At 32.0% G+C, this 25374-nt stretch overlaps 1 protein-coding gene across 1 annotated transcript in view; it reads left to right on the forward strand.

Moving 5' to 3' along the window:
• Positions 1-25374, forward strand: part of LOC134693540 (uncharacterized) — a 50127-nt gene that overhangs the window by 23906 nt on the left and 847 nt on the right. The window contains exons 7-20 of the mRNA XM_063554377.1: positions 360-460; positions 1476-1655; positions 2462-2568; positions 10245-10413; positions 11654-11831; positions 12552-12652; positions 15394-15603; positions 16330-16388; positions 16855-17023; positions 17346-17452; positions 19629-19719; positions 20197-20309; positions 20805-21051; positions 24242-24270. Of these exons, the coding sequence (XP_063410447.1) occupies positions 360-460; positions 1476-1655; positions 2462-2568; positions 10245-10413; positions 11654-11831; positions 12552-12652; positions 15394-15603; positions 16330-16388; positions 16855-17023; positions 17346-17452; positions 19629-19719; positions 20197-20309; positions 20805-21041 (1822 nt within the window). The 3' untranslated portion in view covers positions 21042-21051; positions 24242-24270. The remainder of the gene's footprint in view (positions 1-359; positions 461-1475; positions 1656-2461; positions 2569-10244; positions 10414-11653; positions 11832-12551; positions 12653-15393; positions 15604-16329; positions 16389-16854; positions 17024-17345; positions 17453-19628; positions 19720-20196; positions 20310-20804; positions 21052-24241; positions 24271-25374) is intronic.

The raw sequence follows: 25374 nt of genomic DNA on the forward strand, positions 1-25374 counted from the left end.
ATTGTTAAGTATCATTAAATAACATAATGTTGACAAGTTGAATTCTGATACATCTGATTTGTAATGTTCATGATAAAACATAGAAAGTCTTGGTTCCAATATAAACCAGTGATCTCAAAGAAAACAATTAACCACCGATACAAGATGAACAATGATACAAGGCCTCACGGTCATAAAACTTTCGAGCATGATTTTTGTACTCAGACTCGAAAATTAACCAATCAAATTGCTGGATTTCATGTTTCGAGCATGATTTTTGTGCTCCGAGCACTGAGCAAAGTTTTATGCCTTCAAGGCCAGATCTGAAAATATTCGACAAAATATTATGTTATTTTTATGTGAAATCTATTTTTTCGCAGCGAGCAGATGATATCAAGAAGTAGACAAGAGAATTATACTGCGGCAACTGGTATAGGAAAAGGTGCAATAGTTAAACTTCGAAGTGATGATAAACACGAGGGTGAGATAGACAGGCAGGATCTAAGCTTTAAATTGATAAAAGTCTAAAATACCACTTTGACGAAACTTTTAGTAGCACATTTTTTTTTTATTAACTTCTAGTTTTCAGTTTTGCGACTTTATTTTTTTCCATCGAAACAGAAGAATTAGCATCAGAGAAATCGCTTGTTTAGTCCATAATATCAAAATGAATTGTAAACTAATATTTGAACAGCTTTTAAAACTGCATACTAATTTTGAATAGGCTGTACTTGTTTGGCTTTAAAACTATTTTGATCTGTAGACAAAACGCGCTTCTGGCGTATTAAATAATAAGCCTGGTGCCTTTATTTACAATTGTAGGAGTCTTCTCATTGATATGAATCCATTGCCTAGTTGTGTTGCGTATTGTCAACTTTCTAAATGTTGCATGAATTTTAGACAGCAAACTGAAATATGATAGAGAAAATTTTTGGGAATTCTCTCAAAGACACAATATAAATCAAGTGCACATATTTTTGTGTGTATAATATAATATATATATGCTCTGCATGTGCAATTACTATTGAACTGTGTGTTTCAAACGATATGATAAAGTCATGATCTACCATTAATTAAACAAATACATGTATTGCAAAAGTGACATTAATCGATTATAACATATACAAGCGAGGAAAATGTTTCCTTCAGCGTTTCATTAATTTCTCAAGTTTATTTTTAATTATATTTACTAGTGCAAATGTAGTGAATCGTTGTCTTGATATTTTCCCCTCCACAAACAGGATTTATATACGGATGCTGCAAACACATATTTTTTCAGTCTGGACTGGTAATTCAATAAAAAAAATTATGTCGGTGTACAATCATTATTTAACGCCGTGTACTAAATTGATTTCTTCGCATGACTCCGAGCCTCTGACTCCTCTAAAATCCTTACAGTCAATTGAGCACATACATTGATTTACCCTCTCTTAATAAAACCATGATATAAATCGATTGATTAACTATCAGAAAAGGTGTTTTTCGATTGAATAAAGGTATTGTTCAAGAGCTTCTGAACAAGAAGATAGATGCATTTAGATCGGATGCAAAAGTGAAATGGAACGACAGTGAAGGACGATATGCTGTAGGCACGGACGGGAAATGTGACTTGAAATTTAGGAAAGAAGGCAAAGGTCTATTGTATTATGCGGATCACCTGCCTGTTGTTTCAAGCGGTAAGCGTATATATCATTGTTTAGTTAACATGGTTAAGGAGAAAATACTACTAACTTTTTTCACCTGTAAAATAAAATAAAATAAGTTACATAATTTAATATTATAATCTGTTTGTTTTACTCATATATTAAAAAAAAAGATCGTTTATAGACGCATTTAAAGGATTTTTATCGTCCTTAGTCTTAGTCACCTGCTACTAAATAGTAATACGTTGTTCATACAAATTTATGTAAAAAATGTATAGTTATTACAATTGCGTACATGCGCATGTATTTGTTCCATGAAGTTTAAATAAAGTATTACCAAACGGTCTAAAATGTTTTGCACGGACATCGCTACTTGAACAAAGTACATCGAGCTGATATGTTGAAATGGTGAAATCTACACCTTTTGTTACATTTTAATGAACTCGTATAACAAAAGTTATAAGACGCTCTACTTTCGGTTAGTCATCAAAGCTGTTATATATCAGTACAATACTACATTTGGTACTCCAATAAAAAAAATATATAATACTGATAAATGTGATAAAAAAGAAAACAAACAGGAAGGTACCTTTAGACGCAGGGAAATATAAATGCATTATGTTTAGTATATTTTCTCGTCACCTTTTTGTCAATCAAGTTTAAAAGCAAACTTAATATAAAAAGCACATTATTTAATACGATATCACGAATGCACATCTATATATAGCTTTTACAAGGCATTCAAATTGTTTATTGACATTTTTACAATTATGAAGATTGATCATATTATAAACCCTGTTTTTTGTAAGTATATTTATTGTGTTTTTGCTATACTTCAGACTCTGCTTTCAAAGGACTACGAGTTGTACGAGGTCCAGCATGGAAGGAAAATAATAAAGACGATGGAGGATTGGGATATGTTGGAACAATTGTAAAGGTTCATAAGGTATATAATGTACATATTTTCGTCTTTAAATATTGTCCTTTTATCTTTTCGAAGGAATTTTACTGCTGATAATCTCGTTTCTTTAAACCGTACGTTTCGGTTAATCATAAACGTCATTATGACGTCAATTTCTTTGATATTAAAATGCTTATATAATGTGAGTTCAATCACTCTATTCGCTGTGTATTGAATCTACTTCGACATTCACGACTTACATGTAGTTTTAAAAAGTTATATATTGCAGCTTCGATTCGGTGATATATGTACATTATATCGGTATAGTATTTTGAATACATTTCATTCTCTTTCTGCAAAGTAATATTTTTTTCACCATTTCCTACTTATAAATGAGAAGTATTCGCATCTTAATAAAAGAAAGGCAACAGTAATATACCGCTGCTGAAAATTCATAAGCGATAACAAATCCGGATTACAAGCTACAGCCGTTTTATTGTTTATATATTGCGCCGATTATTTCTAGGAATATACTTTAAAAAAAATTATTTTTGCATAAGTAACCCATCATAATTTCGCCCAATACTTTCGACATTGAAGATACTTAGATATTGTTTTTAGTTTAAAACGTCTATTTAACATTTGCAAATACACTAAGGATTTCAATTTCAAAATAAGTCGTTGTATATCCATCTATCAAAGTATGATTTGAAATGAATTTATTCCTACGATTCACAATATTTGACAAGATAAATATAATCTAAAATTTAATATTAATGGTTCTGCTATATTTCGAACAATGTTTTCAGTCTTATCTGAAACACAGAATGTATTTTAAAGATAAAGGAAATGAAAAGCTTAAGAATAAAACGGAATACTTTACTTGAAAATGAAGAAAAAGATAAATGCGCCCTCACTTTTTGATGATTATATATCTGATTATCGAACATTTGACTACTTCATCACTAGCCTTAAACGTGTTTGCGTTGCTTACGCAGGATATTCTTACAGATGTGTTATACACATTGGCCAAATTGACATGTTCACCATCAGCCGACGACGAAACCGAGACCGATACCGATACCGAACCCAAACCATAGTGATGTTAATGATAAATGTTCAAAATGTTAATCAACTGAACCCTTTAACTCCATTGTATTGTTTTAAATTTGAATAAACTAGATAGAGTATAACTTCAGAAGTATGAATTATTCGAAACGCGAAGTATTTTTTTATCCCATACATAGATTATTTAAGCCGTATTTGGCACATTTTTTGGAACCTTTGTTTCTCAATGCTTTTCGGCTTTATACTTGGTTTTTTATCTATTTTTAATCTAAGCGTCACTGACGCGTCTAATGTAGACGAAACGCGCGTCTGGCGTATCAAGTTATAAGCATGGTACCTTTGAAAATTATGTACTTCAACTCATTAATTCACATGAATCTATCAAAAAAGCAAACTTCGATTCAACCATTATGGAATACAGTTAGTCAAGTAATATACAATTTAAGATGGTGATGCAATTCAGTAATGATGTATATAATTCACGAATCAGGTACCTTTATATGGTAAGAGCTGCACATAGTTCTATAATAGGTGCAATATCGTTCCGACTATGTCTATAAAAAGAAAATAATATGTGATAAATTTTCATTCGTCTTATGGATTGTTCTGCATGAACTCATTTTGCACAAATCTTTTCATTGACACATTTGTGTTGATCGCGGATTTTTGCGTTTATTTTGCTAGTCTATACATATCTCTCCTTTATTCTTCTGTTTTATTCTCTCATTTTTTATGTATTTTATGAAATGTGTATCCCCATCTGAATTTAATATAACTTGCGTTAGTATGTTGTATATTTAAAACTCGTTGAATTTCACTTTGATTTTCTGATAGATTTATGTAAATTGTTGAATTGAAGTAATACTCTATCCAGTGTATTCAAATTTAAAACAATATAATGGAGTGAAAGGGTTTCATTTATGAAACATTATAAACATTTACCATTTACCTCAATGCTATTTTTGGTTTCAGTATCGGATTCGGTTTTGGTATCGGCTTATGGTGGACTTGTCTAGATGAATACAACACAATTGCATGGTTATGTGTTAGCGGAAGTAAAAGTCATATGAAACAAGTGACTGCCGAACAATATAAATTTATCCAGTTATTAAACCAATGCGTGTATATATCATAATCGTATTGTTTTGTGGTCTCTGTTTTGATGTGAACATTTGGCAGCTAATTAATTACCATTTTTTGAAGCCGTGGTTTACCGATTGTCTTCTGATTGTAAACAGTCAACAAAGACGCATGGATATTGAGCACGTGTATAACATGAGAAATCAGATAAAAGTGCATTTCAATGACAGGTCCATGCGTATTGCGATCATCGGGTTTTCTTGTAGGGTCACGATAAGGTCACTTGCATACGGAAAACATCTCAACGATTTGCTTCCTGGGTGCAAGCAATGAAAAAAAACTGAACTTCTTCTAATTGTGGACAAATCAAAGGATGTTCTTCAGAAAAAAGTATATGTACATAAGTTTTATCATTTTTATAATGAAAACTATCCATTTAGTTATAAAAACATATCCAACCCTTTTTTTAATTTAAGGTTTCATATGACTTTAACAGTGTATTTAGATTGCCATAAACAGGTTGACTAGCATTAAAAAAATTGTAATGATTTTATGTGGAGCAAATAATTTTCCAGTTGCCACAATTTTCTTAAACATGCAGTTCTAATCATGTCGTTTTGTTAATAGGAGGTTACTGTTTAAAACAAACAACAATTAAACTAAATAAGGGTTTGTAAGTGTGAAAATAAACCATTTTATGTTGCTTGCTTGTAATGGCATTTGGGTGTTCCAACGGAAAGGTAAAAGACAGCAAAGGGATGTCCTTACTCATAAATTAGACACACATTTGTAATATCGTTACAAAAAAAAGAACAAAAACGACCAAAAAAACAAATACTCGGAAACAAAATGTAGCAAATGCAGTTAAATTCTAAGCAAACAGTATACTAAGGCGGCATATGGGAAACATTTTTCAAACAAACATACATGTTTTACCCCGCCGCATTTTTGCGCCTGTCCCAAGTCAGGAGCCTCTGGCCTTTGTTAGTCTTGTATTATTTTAATTTTAGTTTCTTGTGTACAATTTGGAAATTATTATGGCGTTCATTATCACTGAACTAGTATATATTTGTTTAGGGGCCAGCTAAAGGACGCCTTAGGGTGCGGAAATTTCTCGCTACATTGAAGACCTGTTGGTGACCTTCTGCTGTTTTTTTTTATTTGGTCGGGTTGTTGTCTCATTGACACATTCCCCATTTCCATTCTCAATTTTATTTTTTACAGAGTTTGTCTTTAGTGCCGTGTGGAGGCAGTAGAGTGCCTCCCCGTGCTTCAGGTTTATGCTCTTATAATATACTAGGTTATGGAGTGTGTGTCCGAGCGAGAACTGCTCTGGTTCATTACTTTAGGAATATTTATCAAAAAGTAGTATTTCAATATTCCGCCCCATTCTACTATTTAGTCAGCCATCAGTCCTTCCCTGATATACACTATCTTTTTCGGGTAATTTATACTGATAGCGTTTGACATTTTCAGCCGAACAAATTGATCAATTTTACATAACTTGAATAATTGTATGCTGGTTCATATTCTGGACGCCAATCTTTGCTCCTTTATTATGTAATTCACTAACTAAACAATTATGAAGCTTAGAAATGGAAAAATACTAAATACTAAACTTGTTCAAAGGGTATCTACACGTCTGAATCTTCAAAATCGGTTATCTAAAAAAACTACCATCGCTAACATTTTTAACAATAAAAATCGTGGTTACCCTTCTATCGATAAGTGTCATGCCAAAAAATTACTTACATGTCCCCGTCTTTCCACCAACAATACGGTAAGGTCCACGTTTAATGGTCGCACATTTTCTTTAAATTTTGAAACTGATATAACTTGAAAAACAAACAGTATTATTTATTTACTCACATGAAACAAACCGGGGTGTGGTATTCAGTACGTAGGAGAAACTGGACGATATTTATCTAAACGCACTCAAGAACATCTGTATCGTTTTAAAAGACCAAATAAATTCAAAAGTATCATGTACCAACACCTTTAGAAGCACAACCATCCTTTTAAATATTTAGCAGTTCAACCTTTAGAAGAAGTAAATAAACAGCCTGGTGAATCGCATTCATGTTTGTACGATCACGGAAAATAATTGAATTAAATTGGATTAAAAAATTACAGACAGTTCACCCTCTCGGTCTAAATGATAATGGGAATTGGTAATATATCTAGAACCAATTCCGTTAACATTTTGGATATAGTTTCTAAAACTGTTCGTAAAAACCGTTCTCACGGTCGTAGAACAAATCGCAATCAAAGAAAATTTCGGGCCAATCATACCAATGTTTCGGACCTAATTTCTATTTCAAAAAAGGACGACAGACATTATCTGTTAACAAAACTCTGTTCGTTACCGGTTAATAAGTTAAATAAAATTTTGGAGGATTGCAACACAATTTCATATGTCAGTCCTAAGTATGAAATTGTTCAAATTATTATGGCATATTGTTATTCTAGATTATTTCCCAAAATTGATCGCCCTGAAGATCATAAAAAACATTTCATTAAAATTAAGTATGTCAATAAAGGCTTTGATTTTGTAAATATTGCCGGTATATTTAACGACCATTATGTTAAAGAACAAATTCCTGGATATTTTGACAATACGGAGCTACCTCTTATTTGTTATATTTACAAGAAGTCTACCCGGAAATTTGTGTTTAATTATAGTCAATTGTGTAAAGATGTTAATATCAGTGAAAATACACCTACTTCGTGTAATCATGGTAATTGCAGTAATTCCGAATATATTTATGGACCCATTTCCCATGTTATAACAGGAGATCTTAACTTCGTACAAGACCGAGAGTTAAAATCATTCCTCAGTAAAGGACCTAAAAATCGTCCCCCGTCAATTATTGATTGGAATGAGTGTCGTAATATCATCCACGATTCACTCCATACTTACTGTATGAAATGGATAAAACGGGAAAAAGCTGACAAAAAATCTTTGGACTCTTTTTTTAATAAAGTAATGAAGATAGTTGATATACGTATTCAACATTTTAAAGAATATTTTACTATTAACAATAACCACAATGAACCTATTTCTCGTATCAAACATAAACTAAAAGAACTAGCCAAGGAATTTGTTTTTGTCCCGGCCGATAAAGCTGCTAATAATATTATTATTGTTTGACGTAAATTTTACATTGAGGTTCTGAAAAAGGAAATCACCAATTCCCCAACATTCCAACTGACTCTTTTTTCAGAAAACGAAATCTGTAACAAACATTAACTTTTAGCCACCGCTTTACAAGCAGAGCCAAATACAATGACAGTCCCAACTATGTATTGGCTTCCGAAGCTACACAAAACCCCTTACAAATATAGATTTATTTCGTCTTCAAGCCATTGTTCAACTACTAAATTTTCTATTCTTCTTACCAGCACACTTGGTACAACTAAAAACCTTATAATAAATTGTTCAAATAAGGCCTTCGAAAATAGTGGAATAAATTACTTTTGGAGTGTCAAGAACTCGTTGGAAGTACTTGATAAATTGCATGCTAATATTGGTGATTTTGAATCTGTTCAAAGTTTTGATTTTTCTACCCTGCATACCACATTGCCTCACGTTCTCATTAAGAAAAAATTCACACACCCAATTAAATGGGCATTCAAAAAATCAGAATGTGAATATATATGTTCAAACTCTTTTAGGTCATTTTTTAGTAGCAATAAACAAAAAAACTATGTCAATTGGACATGCTTTGATACTATATATGCCCTTGAATTTTTACTAGATAACATTTTGTTCGCTTTGGGGATTCCGTATATCGTCAGATAATCGGAATTCCAACGGTGACTAACTGTGCACCACTTATTGCGGACCTCTTTTTGTATTGTTATGAGTTACAATTTATGACAAAAGTAAGCAAAGACCCATCAAAACGACATCTGATAAACAAATTTAATAATAATTTTAGATATTTGGATGATATTTTGGCTCTCAATAATGACGACTTCAGTATGTATATTAATGAAATTTATCCTGCTGAACTTACTTTAAATGAAGCTAATACTAACAACGACCACTGCCCTTTCCTCGATCCTGATATCTATATCACTAATGGAAAGCTGAATACTAAAATTTATGATAAAAAGGATGATTTTTCATTTCCTTTCGTTAATTATCCGTTTTTAGATGGTGACGTTCCCTTGTCACCATCTTACGGTGTTTATATATCTCAACTTGTACGATTCGCTCTTGTATGTAACAATGTTTTAGATTTTAACGAGAGAAATTTATGTATTACTGAAAAATTATTACACCAGGGTTTTTGATATCACAAACTAGTCAAAACATTTACTAAATTTTACCATCGGTATAAAGACATCATTCGTAAATATAGCTCAACATGGAGACTTCTTATACGTTCAGGTATTTCACATCCAATTTTTTATGGAAATATTCTTTATAAAGCACAAATGTGTCAGTATTCACCTCAGAAACTTACAAAACCTTTGAATAGACTTATTAAGAAGGGATATAATTACGATACTGTTGTCAAGTCATTAAAGATTGCATATTTTGGTGTTAATATTGAGTCACTGATAAGGTCTTTGTGTCGGAACTAAACACATTTATTCTAAAAACAGTTGTTGGCATGACACGGGTTATGTTCTTCTCATATATGTTATGATGGTATGATACTAAACCCCTAACGGGAAGGATGGTGCCTGATGTTAATATGATGACATCATAATCTTTCAGTCAGTTTAATTGAAGTCTGGAGCTGGCATGTCAGTTAACTGCTAGTAGTCTGTTGTTATTTATGAATTATTGTCATTTTGTTTATTTTCTTTGGTTACATCTTCTGACATCAGACTCGGACTTCTCTTGAACTGAATTTTAATGTGCGTATTATTATGCGTTTACTTTTCTACATTGGTTAGTGGTATGGTTGGAGGGTTGAGATCTCACAAACATGTTTAACCCCGCCGCATTTTTGCGCCTGTCCCAAGTCAGGAGCCTCTGGCCTTTGTTAGTCTTGTATTATTTTAATTTTAGTTTCTTGTGTACAATTTGGAAATTAGTATGGCGTTCGTTTCTCTGAACTAGTATATATTTGTTTAGAGGCCAGCTGAAGGACGCCTCCGGGTGCGGGAATTTCTCGCTACATTGAAGACCTGTTGGTGACCTTCTGCTGTTGTTTTTTTTATTTGGTCGGGTTGTTGTCTCTTTGACACATTCCCCATTTCCATTCTCAATTTTATGTATAGTCTGAAAATATTTCAAATTTATGCATTGATTCTCATAAACTAAATATAAATCTACAAATCTCCATTAAGGAGAGGGATAAAAGATATCAGAGGGACAGTCAAACTCATATAGATTGAAAATAAACTGACAACGTCATGGCTTAAAATAAAAATACAATCAGACAACAAATAGTACAGAAAACACACCATAGAAAAATTAAAGACTAAACAACACGAACCCCACTAAAACTAGGGGAATCTCAGGTGCTCCCGAAGGGAAAGCAGATCCTGCGCAACATGTGACACCCGTGGTGTCATCAACAGTTATATTGCGTGCATTGTTCATGTCGTTGTAGAAACCATCAAGAAATACCACAATGGAGGACAAATCAATGCAAGATCAAGGAACATCAAGAGATCAGAAGAAAAAATCGCAGATCGTTGATGTTCAATGGGATAATGGAAACATTCGCCAATATGATGTACAGAATGAAGTGCTTCGAATTTTAGACAATGGACCTTTAGGTAACGGTTAATTAAGTTTATTGGTTATACTCAAGGTTGATAACCCATCATGTTTATAGAGTTAAACAACAAGTTGAACATCAATTGTTTTCAAAATCAAAATTTGTTTGACGGGTTTATTTAGCATGTAGGCACCTTGTAACCGGGACCACTTTACATCGATAGATAAACACATTTAAAATGTATGTGTTTCTTGATTTATACATAGACAATGACGTATACGCTATATCATTGTTCATAATAGTACCTTATCATAAATGATAAATTCAGGTATCAAAGTGTTTGGTAAAAGGAAATTGTTTGACCACTTTAACAAAAACACATCACATTTGCTCTGTATAACAAAACGATAAAATGCGTGATAAATTATCAGTAAATATGTGGACCCAGGACGAAGTGTATGATACAAATGAATACAATTTCGGTATATAATAACTACAAAATGCTGCATTCATTTAGACATCTACACTCTTTAATCCAAATACTTAAAAGTCTTTAAACCTCATTAGTTATATGTCATAATTGTTCGTATAATACGACTTTTTATTAACCGAATCTACCAAAACTGACCATAGTAGTACACTATAACAAAACATCATATAGCGGTAAATAGCGTTATCCTAATTTGTAACTCAAATGTTTTTGCCGGAAGAATTAAGAGTGTCAACATCTCCTCTGTTTATTCAAAATACTATGACATCACCAAATATTGATAGTTTACATAAATTATCACAGTCATGTACTATAATTATAGTTCTTTGAACACGATTTGATTTCTCAATAAATTTATGATTATTTGTGTAACAGCATAATACTGTTGCCTCTATTTAGATACTCATATGTCACTTTAAAACAGTGTTTTTTCATACATCAGGACGGATAATATAACAAATCTCTCTACCTGCATCAGACAAAACGGACTATATCTAACACTCTATCATTGGTGTTTTATGTCGTTGTCATGAACTTATAAATGTTCTACTTTAAAGATTTGTATCATACAAATGACAGCAATATTGGTTAACAACTACACTTTGCCAAGAACTGATGCGTCACTTACGCTTATCCTCGTAATAATTGCTTGCTTGTATCTTCTGTGTGTAATCGCATATGCTGATAAATGTTCTATTGTGCGAAACCATAAACAAATGGGAGTATTTCCGTGTTGTTAAATGATTAGTCATTCTATTTGCACGCAATTAACATTATTACATAAAGTTCTTTTCTGCTTCTTTTGCAGGCGTTGAACATGAATATTGCTGTGACATATGTAATGAACCAGATGAAAACAAATGCATTAAAGGTTTCAGGTGGCAATGTTTGGATTGTGAGGATTATAATTTATGCCATAAGTGTTATATGGAAGATAAACATGAAGCAACGCACAGGTTTCAAAGAGTTGTTGCACCAAACAAATGGTACTTTGTTATTATACAAATCTACACTAACATAATTGAGGACTGTTTTTAGCTTTCCTTTATAAAACATCCCAAAAGTACTTTAAAAAAAAACCTGTATAAGTACATCTATGAATGAAAGGGTAAAAGCCAGTCATCACTAACGTTGCATATTTATTAATCGAGAAAAAAACATCAATATCTTCAAAAAGTAAGGTAATAAATAATTAGCAATACCCATAACGTATATTTAACTATAAAAGACCTAAACATAACTTGAGCCCCTGGCCCTTTCATTTGTTAGTTTTTGTTTCTTGTGTATAGTTTGGAGTTTACCACTGAACTTGTAACACATTTGACAAAATACTCACAGTACAATTAAAATATAGTCCGTACAACGAGTAACACTATTTAAAACAAATAACAAAATTCAAAGAAAATAGATACATGTACATTGCAACAAACTACTCGACTGCTGAACTGTCCTAGAACTAGAAAAAAACAAAAAAAACAAGACACAGTGCCAAAACTATTTTATTTATGGCTAATTATATATCAGTGTTTTGTTTTTATTTCAAAGTTTTCGAAAGATTCACACAAATGGAACCAATTATTTTATTTCAGATTTTAGAAATCTCGAAACATTTTATACCCATACAAAACAATGTATGCGTGTCAGCAATAAAACTTTTTTTTGAGTGATTAACGAAACGAATGTTGTTATGTTTGCATATGTTTCAGGGAACAAACTTCCACATTTACTAGAGAAAATTCGAAGAGGGTTCAATCATATGGAATTTTCAAGGGTGCACAGGTGGTTGAATTTGATGCTCAGATTTCGGGTAAATGCATTGCATACTTCTAATGAATTACGAAACAAAACTTTATTTTCATTACTCGTCTCGCATAACAAAATGAATCTTACATACTTGTGTATTGGAAGCTTAAGTTGATACAGAAACGGTCTTGTGTGGGCTTAGTCACTAATACACTAGTATTGTATTATATGTAACATGGTAAAAAAGCTTTGAACCAGTTTTTGCTGGCGAGAATATATGCTTCAGTCACTTTTTATTTCTGTTCAAATAAATAAAAAAGAGACCGCAGGTAAGTGAATGCTTTAATATTGTTTTATTGTTATTTCTACTTTTTAAACTAATTGTTTATTGACAGCACGGCATGGAGGAGTAATACGAGCCAACAAATATATGAACATGGCGGTCCTTTTTAACATTACTAATCTTTTATTTCAGTACTTTTTTTAATTAATCAATTGACTTATTAATCAATTAAAAATGTTTTTGAATACCAAATTGATTGTTACTTTTCAGTATTTAAAACGTTCTGTTGATCTAAAAATAAATGATTTGAATATTCTAATATAAACCGACATTCTGATATTTATATTGATTCACTCATAGGGTCTTTGCATTGGAAATTAACACATATATTCTAAAACCACTTATTGTCATGATACGGGTTATGTACTTTTCCTATGTTTTACGAAGGTATGTAGTATATTAGTATTCTATGATAATTCTTGTAATCTTGTCTTTCATTTTTAATAATGTGATTTCTCTATAATATCTTTTGGTATTTCTTTGATATATATACGTTCTGGACCATATGAGCACTTGGACCATATGCGGCACGGCCATATGGGTATATGGGTATACACTCATATGATCCGAACGTACGCGTATGGTCTGGGTAATTTACACTTTTTATTTAGATACTCATACTCGCTTCATAACATATGACCCTACTAATTGTCACGTCATTAAAATGTCATGTTATTATAATTTAAGAATACAAAATATTAATTAAATATCAACAAAGTTTCACATCGTAAATTTACTCACTATGTTTAGGTACAATACAAAGATGCCAAAATCAAATGCCCTTAATAAAGGAAGTAGTTTTTGTAACTTTGCGTATACCGGCGGTTTACAGGACGTCTGGTGATTTATCACGTTTATTTTGTAAAGTAGATTACACCACCGACAAGTAGCACAGTTTTTTAAGTTGTCGTGTGAATATAATGTACTGCAGTCATGTTGCGGTATCGGAGATCTAGAGGTTCAAACAACGTAGACACATCGGAATGGCACGATATATCGATTTCCCTGCACGCAGTCGAAAAAAAACTAGCTTTCCACTTGCAAGCAAAACGTGTAACTGAAGAGGATCGAGCATAACCAATACGTTCAAATGCAGAAAAGCTATTGTACCGCGTGGAAGTAAATGTCAGCCTAAGCATGCAAACAAGAATACAATTATAGCTATGAAAACTAAAATCAACTGACTGTTGTATCTATATTGAATGTTATGTAGCCTTTCAATTGTAAAATTTATACATTTCTATGCTTCCATTATTGTTTTGTTCAAGACGAAATTCATTGTATTATTGAATGTTGACTGGTATTCCCCTTTTATGACATATTTACCCGTGTGTCTGTTTGATTTGTTCACACATCATTTTCAATATAATGGATTTTAATGCGATTGGCATACAAGTGACAGGTTTAAGCTTAGATAAATTAAAAACCAGGTTTGAATTCCACATTTTCTACATAGGAAAGCTCCTGTACCACTTCAGAGCTATGATAATTGTTATCCGTTCGTATGATGTGTTTAAGCGTTAAATTTTTTCTTTTTGGTAAGGAACTTACCGTTTTGATTTTACCTCGGAGTATTTTTGTGACTTTACTTTTTATGATATAAAACCCCTAATGAGACGAATTTTGCTAAATTTTCATATGATGAAGACATAATTCTTCCATTAGTTTAATTGATGTCAGTTACTGCTAGAAGTCCTTTGTTCATTTATGTTTTATTGTCATTTTGCTTGGTTGCATTTGTTACCTGTGCTGACATCGGACTCGACTTCTTTTAAACTGAGTTTTATTGTCAATATAATGGAATTTGATGCGACTGTCATACAAGTGTGTGCTGTGTGCTTCTAATTTCTACTTTGGCTAGAGGCTTAGTGGGAGGGTTGAGATCTCACAAAACATAATTAACCCAGCCGCCTTTTTGCCTCTGTCAAAAGTCAGGATCAATTGACTTTGTTAGTCTAGATCTTGTACGTTTTTGAAAATTTAGTTCATTTATACATTTATATGTTTTGAAGTTTAGTATGACGTCCACTTTCACTGAAATAGTACACATTTATTTAAGGGCAAGACAAGGCTCACATCTTGAAGCGAGATTGTCTCGCTTCGTTAAACACGCATTAGGGCTTTTAAGTGATATATGCTCTGTAGTGGGGTTGTTGTCTCTTACACATACATATAACATGACATCAATTCGTTTCATTGTAAAAGATAGTACAGGGATATGACTGTTTTGCATGATAAACGAATTCCTAGTCCTCCCCTTTGATTATCCCTTTTGTTTTTATGTATAGTTTTAAGCAATCACCCTTATATGATGAGATACAAATTGCAACTTTTCTAGCCAAACTTCCTTAACACGGGCATATTCCTTTAAAAATCTGAAAGGAGACTTGCAAACACCAGTTTTGGCGATAACAGCACTCATTTAAAAATCAATAAAAAACCCTGCTTATTTACACTTCTAGACGAATCAACACCAAATGAAGCAACTGGAAAGGTAACAGAAATTTGTAATTGCAAAATGGACAATGGACGAAGCGAGGTCGAAGTAAAATGGTCATTGAGAAATGATAAACGGCATGAAACTACAAGCACACATGATATACTGGAATTGCAAAGCACAAAGGGATTTTGGATTTACGTATATCATGAGCATCTTCCGATCTTAGGAAAGGGTGAGACATATGTTTAAACTATACATTCGGTTCCTTGTTGATATGTTTCCGAATTGCAGTTAGGATATTCATATATTTCTAATCAATCATTGCTAACACAAACGCCTAGGTTATTTTTAAATACATCCAAACTTAAATGGAGAATGGAAATGAGGAATGTGTCAAAGATCCAACAACCCGACCAAAGAGCAGACAACAGCCAAATGCAACCGATGGTTTTCCATGCAGGGAGAAAATCACACACCTTGAGACGTACCTCAGCCAGTTTATTGATATTAACTGTCTATTTGTATCTTTCAGTGGTTTTTGTAATCCATAATGTTAATTCAATCACATACTAGATAGTTGGTTCATACATTACACACATAATACCAATACAAAAAATTAAATAATTAAAAACACAGAACTACTTCAAAGAAAATTCTTCATTGTTCATTAAAAACAAAGGATGCTGTTGTTCTAAACATGTATATATCAACAGCTGGAAAATTGTATTCATAGACTGAAAAGGTATGTTTAGTCTGCACGCGAAGTATCTGAGCATAACTAACCGCAGAGGATTTAAATTGTTCGGTCTTTTAAAAACGGTACAGATCAACATTAGCGTTTCAGACTTTAGTGTGTTGCAGCTAAAACAAATACTAGAAAATTAAATTAAAAACCGGAAAATATAAATTTATTGCATATTATTGAATCAGCTTTTGTCGTGCAATCTTTTTTATTTAGGTTTTCGTGGATATTTTGACGTTGACTTTGTATTTGATAACACCAAACCAACGAAAAAGGTAAATGTGCATTATCTGGTCATTGATTGCTTAATATATTTTAAAATTGCCCGTAGGTGAAACCACCTAAAAGATAGCAAGCAAAAGCCTTGCCGATAAATCATAATCGAATGATACAAAAAATTAAAAAAAATTAAAAAAAATACGAAAGCAAACTTTGGAACAGTACGCAACGACAACCACAACATACATGACATAGGAAAATCGTGACTTATTTTGATAGAGATTGCTTCAAATGATAAATTTTCTGATTCGCAAAATCGAAATCAGTTTTACTAATTATTTGCTAAAAAACCCAAATAGTCAGCATTATTTTGTATTGAAATCAACAATCAGTTGCTTTTACAGATGAAAGAAAAAAAATGTTTTTAAATATAAGCCAAGTCATTCCAATCGTGATAAGACTATATTGATGTTTTAAATCTTCAATGCTTATATTAATTAGTGAATTGTCGAATATTTTCAGATAAAAGTAACAATTTGGCGAAATATCCAACAAGAAAAAAAAGTAAAAACCTTTAAACCCAGCTTGTTTATTGTATTCGCTGATCACCCTGAAGTTGAAAAAAGAGATGGAACTCAACCAAAAGAAGACAATATAAAAAAACTGGTTGAAGAAGTCATGGAATTTGCAAGTTTGTTTTTGACAGTATACTATACAATTTAAATTGCAAGGCCAAATTTGTTTGTTTTTGCAGAATATTACAGTTTTACTTCGCTTATGTGGGTAACAGTTTTTTAAAATCAACTTAAACACTATTTTAAAAAAAGGAGTGACTACTTAACTCATAATCAACTACTGATTTATTGCTATTGTAATATTAACTCTTTGTTATTGTGAATGCCTTTCGACAGATTACAATAATATGACATTATAAATATGGTTAGACGTTGTTTAAACTATGCTTATCCTTTTCTTTTGACCATTCATTTCACATGTTTTACTTTATATTTTAGAAAAGACACGATTACCATGCCTTGTTGCAGGAAGAAAGGTTATGTTTTACGGTGGATCATCCAACTCTGTTTTTATTCACTACAAAACAGACAAGGATATTATTCAGGTAATTTGAGCGTCTTATGTTGCATACAGTGCTAACACTACAAACCAGTTAAAGTCTGAAATGTGCTTACACTAAAAACCAGTTAAAGTCTGAAATGGCCTACATCTGTACTCGACTGTACTAATTTTTACTCGACCAGTCTGAATCGGTCTAAATTTAATTTGACATTACTCGACCCAGTCTTAATTATGCTCGACTGTACTGATTTGTACTTTACCCATATATTTGTAATCAAAAATCTTAACCCATTTTAATCTGTACTAGACTTAATTTTTCAGTCTTAACCAGTCTGAATAATACTCGACTAGAGAGAATCACACTTTACCAAATAACCTTTACTCTTCTTTTTTTTTTATTTTAACTATTGAAATAAATTTCTTTTAAACTGACATGACAACAGCCACTGACAATGATATATATATAAACAGATTTTGTCATTTTTACATGATTCTCAGATTTATCAAACAGAAATAGTCAAACAATTAATTATCTAATTATCTTGTATAATAAATAAATTATATTAATTTTAAAGGTTTACAGATTTGTTAAAAAAAGTCTTTCAAGAAACCACAACTACACTCAACAAAATCACTTAAATAGTTAAACAATAGTTATATAAGAAATATATTTGTTATTATAATTTTAGATATATTATATGTAATAAAGATCAAGTTGAGAAAAAATTACAACATCCTGTTAAACTTAAATGGCAAGGTCTTTTGAATTCACTAGATAAGTAATACACAAGTTTAAGAAATATAGGGCTTCATTTTTACCTGTTAAATACACTTGTACTGAGGTTATTTAATCTGATCAAAGTGCATCTTGTATGCCATGTCTTGAATTTATACAAACATTATTAAAAATGAATTGAAATAAATATTTTACTGCAACTTTGGAACACATTACCTTTTTCAAAAGGTTTTCAAGAATTGTTATGGAAGTTTTATTATGATCCTGATTATATTAAATTCTTGGTTTTTCAAAACAAAAGTGTCATTTTTCAAAATTATCAAGTTGATTTATGGATCAATTTATGTATATTTTTATCGAAACAAATATTAAGTGCATTATTGACCTTACTCAACTGACACCATAAATCTATACTTGGCTTAAGTTTAAATGATGAAATTTGCTCAATAAGCATAAAATATATCTGAAACATTTAAAAAAACCAGATTCACATTGAAAATATTTAGCACAATTGAGTTTTTGAGATATATAATTTTAAATGCATATTTAATACATTTTGAATTTCAAAATGTTTGTCCAATTGTTTAGTTAGGGGAATTAGCTGTTGTTAAATCAGTTCCTAGATTTATAAATTACAATAAATAGATACAAAAAAAAATAGGTCAAGTTTGATTAAGACTTAGTCGAGTATGGTTCAGACTAGGTCGAGTATGGTTCAGACCAAGCCGAGTATGGTTCAGACTAGGTTGAGCATGGTTCACACGCGTTTTGAATGGTTAAATACTGGTCGAGGAGTAAAGGTCAAGTACAAGTTCAGACAAAGAAGTATGGTTCAGACTACAGTCCAATTTAGACTGGTCGAGTAAAAGTCAGTACAGTCGAGTACATATATAGACCATTTCAAACTTTTATTTGTTTCTAGTGTAACTTGTTATGCCTTCCACTGTTCCGTATAAGGTCAGTACAATTTTGCTCTGATTGTATTGTTTTATCTCGCCAGTTTGATATCAGACAATTCGTTTTGATTTCTCAACTTGTCGAAAAACCATTTGGTATATAATTTCGAAAACTTTGAGAATATAAATTTAGAAAATGTTTGAAAACGCATCATTACTTTATAAAATTGTCTGTATATAAATTTAGAAATTATTAAGTAATTAAGGTTTCAACTCCCTCAGACAAATTTGGCTTAAGATGAATTTGGCGATTTATTTTAGGTTTTTTTGACATATAGCTCTTCAACGGTTTCAGTATTTATACATCTTCAGATTTCAAATGTTTGGTTTTGATGTGAGAGTTCCTGGTGAAGGTAAATCCAGAAAAGCGCATCTGACGCAAGAAATTATTAAACGTGTTGTTTTCAATTATTTTTTTTATAAAACTAGAATCGAACAAAACAAGAGAAACTGATCACGTGCCTTTTTAAAATCAAGAAATCTTATTATGTATTCTAACTTAATGCTCCTATTTGTTTGTTTTTTAGGAACTTGTTAAAAAAGGATTCAAACAGTTTGAACGAGGTGATGTTGCGAAAGACGAGGACGATATTCAATATTTTCAACGAATGGCAGAATGTTAGTATTTTCATGAATGAATGAAAATATAACCTACATAAATCATCACATTTGAATGTATATCCTGAACAAAATACGGAATATAACAGATGATATCATAATCATATTGCCCGTTTCAATGTACGTGGGCGTTTGCTTTTGTTGCAGTCCAGTGTTTTTGTTGTTCCGTTAATATCATGTTGTCATTGATGTGTTTCACTGGGTTTTTGGTTTGTGAGTAAGATTTTATTTTCTTAATCAATTAATTACATTTGAACATAAGTATACTACTGTTGCCTTTATTGGTAAACAGTAGATGCATTTAATTGTCACACTATGTTGATTGTAGAGCAAAATAGTAAAGGTGGGTTTCAACTTTGCTAAATTTGGAAAAACCTTGAAAATGAATTACAATTCCATGTGTTTTCAAGTATTTAATTCATTTTTTTTTGGCACTTGATTTATGCACATACATATAATACTTTAAATATTAAACAGATGTTTACGGAGAAACAGTTTTGCCAGTCATTATTTCACTAAGAAAGGGTGCATTTAGGAAACAGGTGATGCGCAGTGCTGCACAATCTCAAATACCGATAATTCGATTTAAGGTAATGAATATACATTGCTGCATTAGATATTTGTCTGTTGTCATGACATTGTCAATTTATCTTCGATTTATACTATTTGATTGACCCCTTCATATCATCAGCCTCTTTTTCAAAAGCCTTTATACTTCTGTTCATATACTGATGTAAAAAAATCAGCCGTATTTAATGATTGAATGTTTTTGCAATTTCTGATCGTTGCTGTGATTTTTGCCTTTTCAAACGCAACGTTATAGAAAACCGTAGAACCACTTGCAAAAAAACCCACCACCCAACAATTTTCGATCGTTGCTGTAATATCTAATTACCGTTTTTCATACGCAACGTAATAATTCGATTACAAATGCACATGATGCGTACGCGTGTATGTGTTGAACTTTACTACATTTGTTGTGCCATTAAATCAACCTAGAAATCTATTTTTTTAAGGATAACAACTGTTACCATGTAGATCAAGAAGTCTCAACGGGAATTTGAAAATATTTTATATCATTTTAGAAACATTCATTTGATGTTACTGTTTTGACACCCGTGAAGTTTACTAACAATGAAAGATCAGTTAAGATGACAGAACATAATACAAATGTTAAGAATCCATGGAGTGTCCAGAAATCGAAATCAAAGTTTTATGATATAGGACGCTATGATAATGAGGATGATCCAGACGAAATAGCATTCCTCTCAGAGGGTCCATCTGACTTCAAAGATAATTTCGATGCTATAATATGCTATTAAATAATTGGAGGTATGCAAGATGGTTTTTAAAGTCGTCAAAAGTCTGAATGTTTAAAATTACACCAATTGTCTTTTCTTATGTAAAAAAGATTATGTGGTATGATTGGCAAAGAGACAACTATCCACAAAAGACCAAAATGACACAGACATTAACAACTATAGGTCACCGTACAGCCTTCAACAACGAGCAAAGCCCATACCACGTAGTCAGTTATAAAAGGTCCCATTAAGACAATGTAAAACAATTAAAAAAAGAACGAACGGCCTTATTTATGTATTTTTTTTAACGAAAAACAAATATGTAACACATAAACAAACGACAACTACTGAATTGACAGGCTCCTGACTTGAGACAGGTAAATACCTCAATAATGTGGTGGGTTTTAACATGTTAGCGGGATCCCAACCCTCTCCTAACTTGTGACAGTGGTATAACAGTACAACATAAGAACAAACTTATGTTACATGGAAAACAATGTTTGCATCTGATGATATCAGTCATCTATATTAAACGTCAAAACTCAAATATTGTTTAAATTTTTTTTTAAATCGTGACAAATTTGAAATAATTGGCATGTGTGTGTGTCTTTTTGAAAATTAAGAGATGTGGTATGATTAACAATGTTTGGAGTAGGTACGGTAAGACTCCTTTTTGGCCCCAAAATATAGCAGTTTTACAAAATTGTGATAATGTAATCGTAAAGCTATTTATTGGAAAGTAGAATGATTCTGCTACATAAATATGGGCTGTTTATGACAATACATTGCAAATATATCGGGTACTAGCACCATAAAGTCATGCTAAATTACTGAAATCTTCACAATTTCAGCATTTTAGACAAATTTTAGACGGTTTCTGTCTGAAATGAAAGTGGCCGCATTCGTGTTCATCCAGAATATTGAAATGTAAGTTTTATTTGATGATAATACATAATATGTATACAGGTTGAGGATGAATACGGTTGCGGCCATTTCCACTTTTGACCAAAACCATCTGAAAAGTGACGACTTTTGGTGAATTTGATAGGTTTATCATATTCAAGCTTAAATCAAAGCGTTTTTAATGACTTAATCAGTTGAAATCTTCCTCAAAAACTAATAGAATCAATTGAAATAGACACTTAAGTGTTTAAAAAGTGTCTAAAATATTTCGTCAGATGAACTTGAAAATTGAGGCCAAAATCGGCCCTTACCGGATCTACTCCTTTGAACTGCAATTGCCACACTATCTTACTACGCTCCTAATACAATTATAGCAAGCTCTTATCTCGACCATACCAAGATAATGCTTACCTTACGATCTTACTACGCCCCCAGCAGTTTTGTCAACATCGTGTTCCATATAACTTCTGTATCATTCTTTCTATTTTTCATTGATACATGTTTCTCAGAGCAGTCATGCAACCAAAATCTACGTGAGATAGAGTAGAGGTAGAGGCATAGGGAGATCTGATAGTAACGAATCATGATCCAGTAGATATATGTCGCACCGACGAATCCACCCTCAATCACAACTTATCGCTGGTCAATCAAAATAAGATGACGATGTTTTAGTGAACGATAGTAGACACCACACAGATGTGTCAAGAATGATGGAGCAGTTGGAGATGAAGGACAAGAAATCTCAATTAGATACAGACAAACAAAAGCTGGAGAGCTTTTATATACTTTATATATGAGACAATGAAAATAAGCATGATGATCATAGTATGAAGGTAGTCGGGTCGTAAGTACAGCGTGATAAGTACGGCATGGGCGTGCTAAAATCGTACGTTTCATAAAATTGAAAAGCATGGTATAAGCATGGTATAAAAGTGGTATAGTCGTAGTGGATGCATGTTTTGGTCGCGGTAAGAACGTGATGGTCGTAAAAGCCTGGTATAAAAGTGGTATAGTCGTAGTGGACGCATGTTTTGGTCGCGGTATGAACGTGCTGGTCGTAGAGAGGTCGAAGTTAAGTAGCCATGAGATTGTAGCACAGTCTCTTCAGCAAGAATCGTGCTTTTGCCACGATGGTAGAGCGACCTTTGCAATCTTATCCCGACCTTACTGCGCTCATACAACGCATTTATGACGACCTGATTTCGCCACGATCAAGAAGACCTCACCACGATCCAGAAGACCTCAACACGACCGTACTACGACCTAACTGCGATCTGCACGATCGTCTACATTTTTCGGTTTATCTTACAGATCGTAGTGTGATCGTGGCCTAGTGGGTCTGCTGTATAAAAAAGCCAAATGAACAACATCATCTGAAAAGTTTATTGCCTTGATCAGTTGAATAACTTTTGCTGAAGTGTCTTTCTGATGAGTCAAACTTGTATATATTCATAGTCATTCGTTTGATATCACTTTTCGTTTATATCGTAGGTGCAAGAAACGATGGATATACAATGAAGGACAGTGTGTCCTTATACTTTATGAAAACTTTAGCTTCGATTAACTAATCTACAACACCTTCATATATATAATTACAATTTGTTGTCTTGTTACTGTGCCGGATTTCACAACTTAACAACCAAGATGTCATCAATAGAAAACTGATTGTAAAGTTAAGAGTTATATATGGTTTAAGGGGGCTCGCAGGTCTCAATCATCTTTTTTTTCTAATATACGATTTTTCTATTATTTCAATGATTAAACTTTATCTTATACCTAATACAAATATAAAATAAAAATGTGGGGTCACCTTTCATTTAAGCTCACAATCTGCCTCCGAAAGAAGGATAAATTTGTGTTAATGTCCTTTTTTCTGTGGAACTAACGGGAGAAATAATGGTAATATCGAAATAAAAAATAACTAAATAACAGAAATTGCTTAAATTTTACAATTATGTTGTTTATGTGCAGCTTGTTTGAAGATAATATTAAAAAAGATAGTTAAGAAAGATATTTCAATTTAAACATAAAAAAATGTCATTTTTGCACATGATTTAAACAAATCGATTTGTCTTGGTGTTTTTTGTACCATATTATAAAGTCATAACTAATAGTGTAATACATATAATTTGTAATGAAAAAACCAATGTTTATTTTTTTGCTGAATTTATTATACCCGCGAGCCTCCTTAATTCATTCGAATCACATTTGTATGTACATATCTACAAGCAAGCTATTTGACTTCAAACCAAATTTGCCTGTACTGTAATACGAATAAGAACAGGTAAGACTTAATGCATTTAAATTTATCATTTCAGTGTCGATGGAAAGCAAGTCTCAGAAAAAGGTAAGACATACCGTAGTTTCGTTATTTGCGGAATGCCATTTTAATATTAATAGAATAGAATATATTATTTCATTGTTCCGATTTACAAGCCTCATGAAGGGCACATACATCAGATAAATTGATTGCTTATTGAGTCAGAAAATCATGAATACTGTATCATAATAAACTATAAATATCCCCGTAAGCTGCAGCCAGAAAAACAGCCAAAACAAACAAAAACCAGACAAACAAAAACATTGATAATACATAACAGTATCAAAACATGTTAAGAGAACTAACACTTATTTGTGTACCAATAAATCTTCTTTTATTCGAGTTTCATTGATTAGTATTTGGTAGACGAAACGCATGTTTGGAGCAAATTCAAAATTTAAATCATGGCATCCATGATGAGTTTATTCGCATAGTCAACAATAGGACTAAGCCTAAAGTTATTAAGTATTTAATTATTATATAACAACTTACATCATCAGTAAGAACAAACAAACAACTGTGTTTGATTTAAAACAAAAGTGTATGATTTTGTCCACGCTTCAGAATTTAAACTTTTGGTTGATTTTATGTGTTACACATGTACATATTAAAGTTTTGAACTTGAACAAAAAGTGCTGTACAAAAATTGAATTAACCTTGCTGTCCATCATTGTCTTTTAGCAAAACAAAAAGATTATGTTATATTGCTCTAAAAAAATGCTCGAATACAAACAAGCAGAACGTTAATTAATTTATAGTTCACACAAGGTCGACCAATGCGTCATTTGAATGCAAAGTCGATACACATTTCGAAGTGATGGAGGTTTTTTATACACTCATCAAAAGCCAAACATTAACGTAGATTGGCAGTAGAAGGAGCTTAAAGCGTTGTATGTATAGTATACAGATACAGGCTAAACATCGCCTTAACATTACTTTGACCCACATCTATGCCTGAAATATGAAGTAATTTTTTTTTAAATTTACGAATACATATAGGTAATTTTTATGCATACATTTTTTAATAGAATACAATTTTCCTGATAAATTACTTGTTAACTGATGAACTTTATACCTTGTATGAATCTATGTATATAAAAACGCCTTTTTAAATTTAACAAAATAAACAGA

The sequence above is a fragment of the Mytilus trossulus genome, chromosome 12 (genome assembly GCF_036588685.1).
Source record: "Mytilus trossulus isolate FHL-02 chromosome 12, PNRI_Mtr1.1.1.hap1, whole genome shotgun sequence".
NCBI classification, from domain to species: domain Eukaryota; kingdom Metazoa; phylum Mollusca; class Bivalvia; order Mytilida; family Mytilidae; genus Mytilus; species Mytilus trossulus.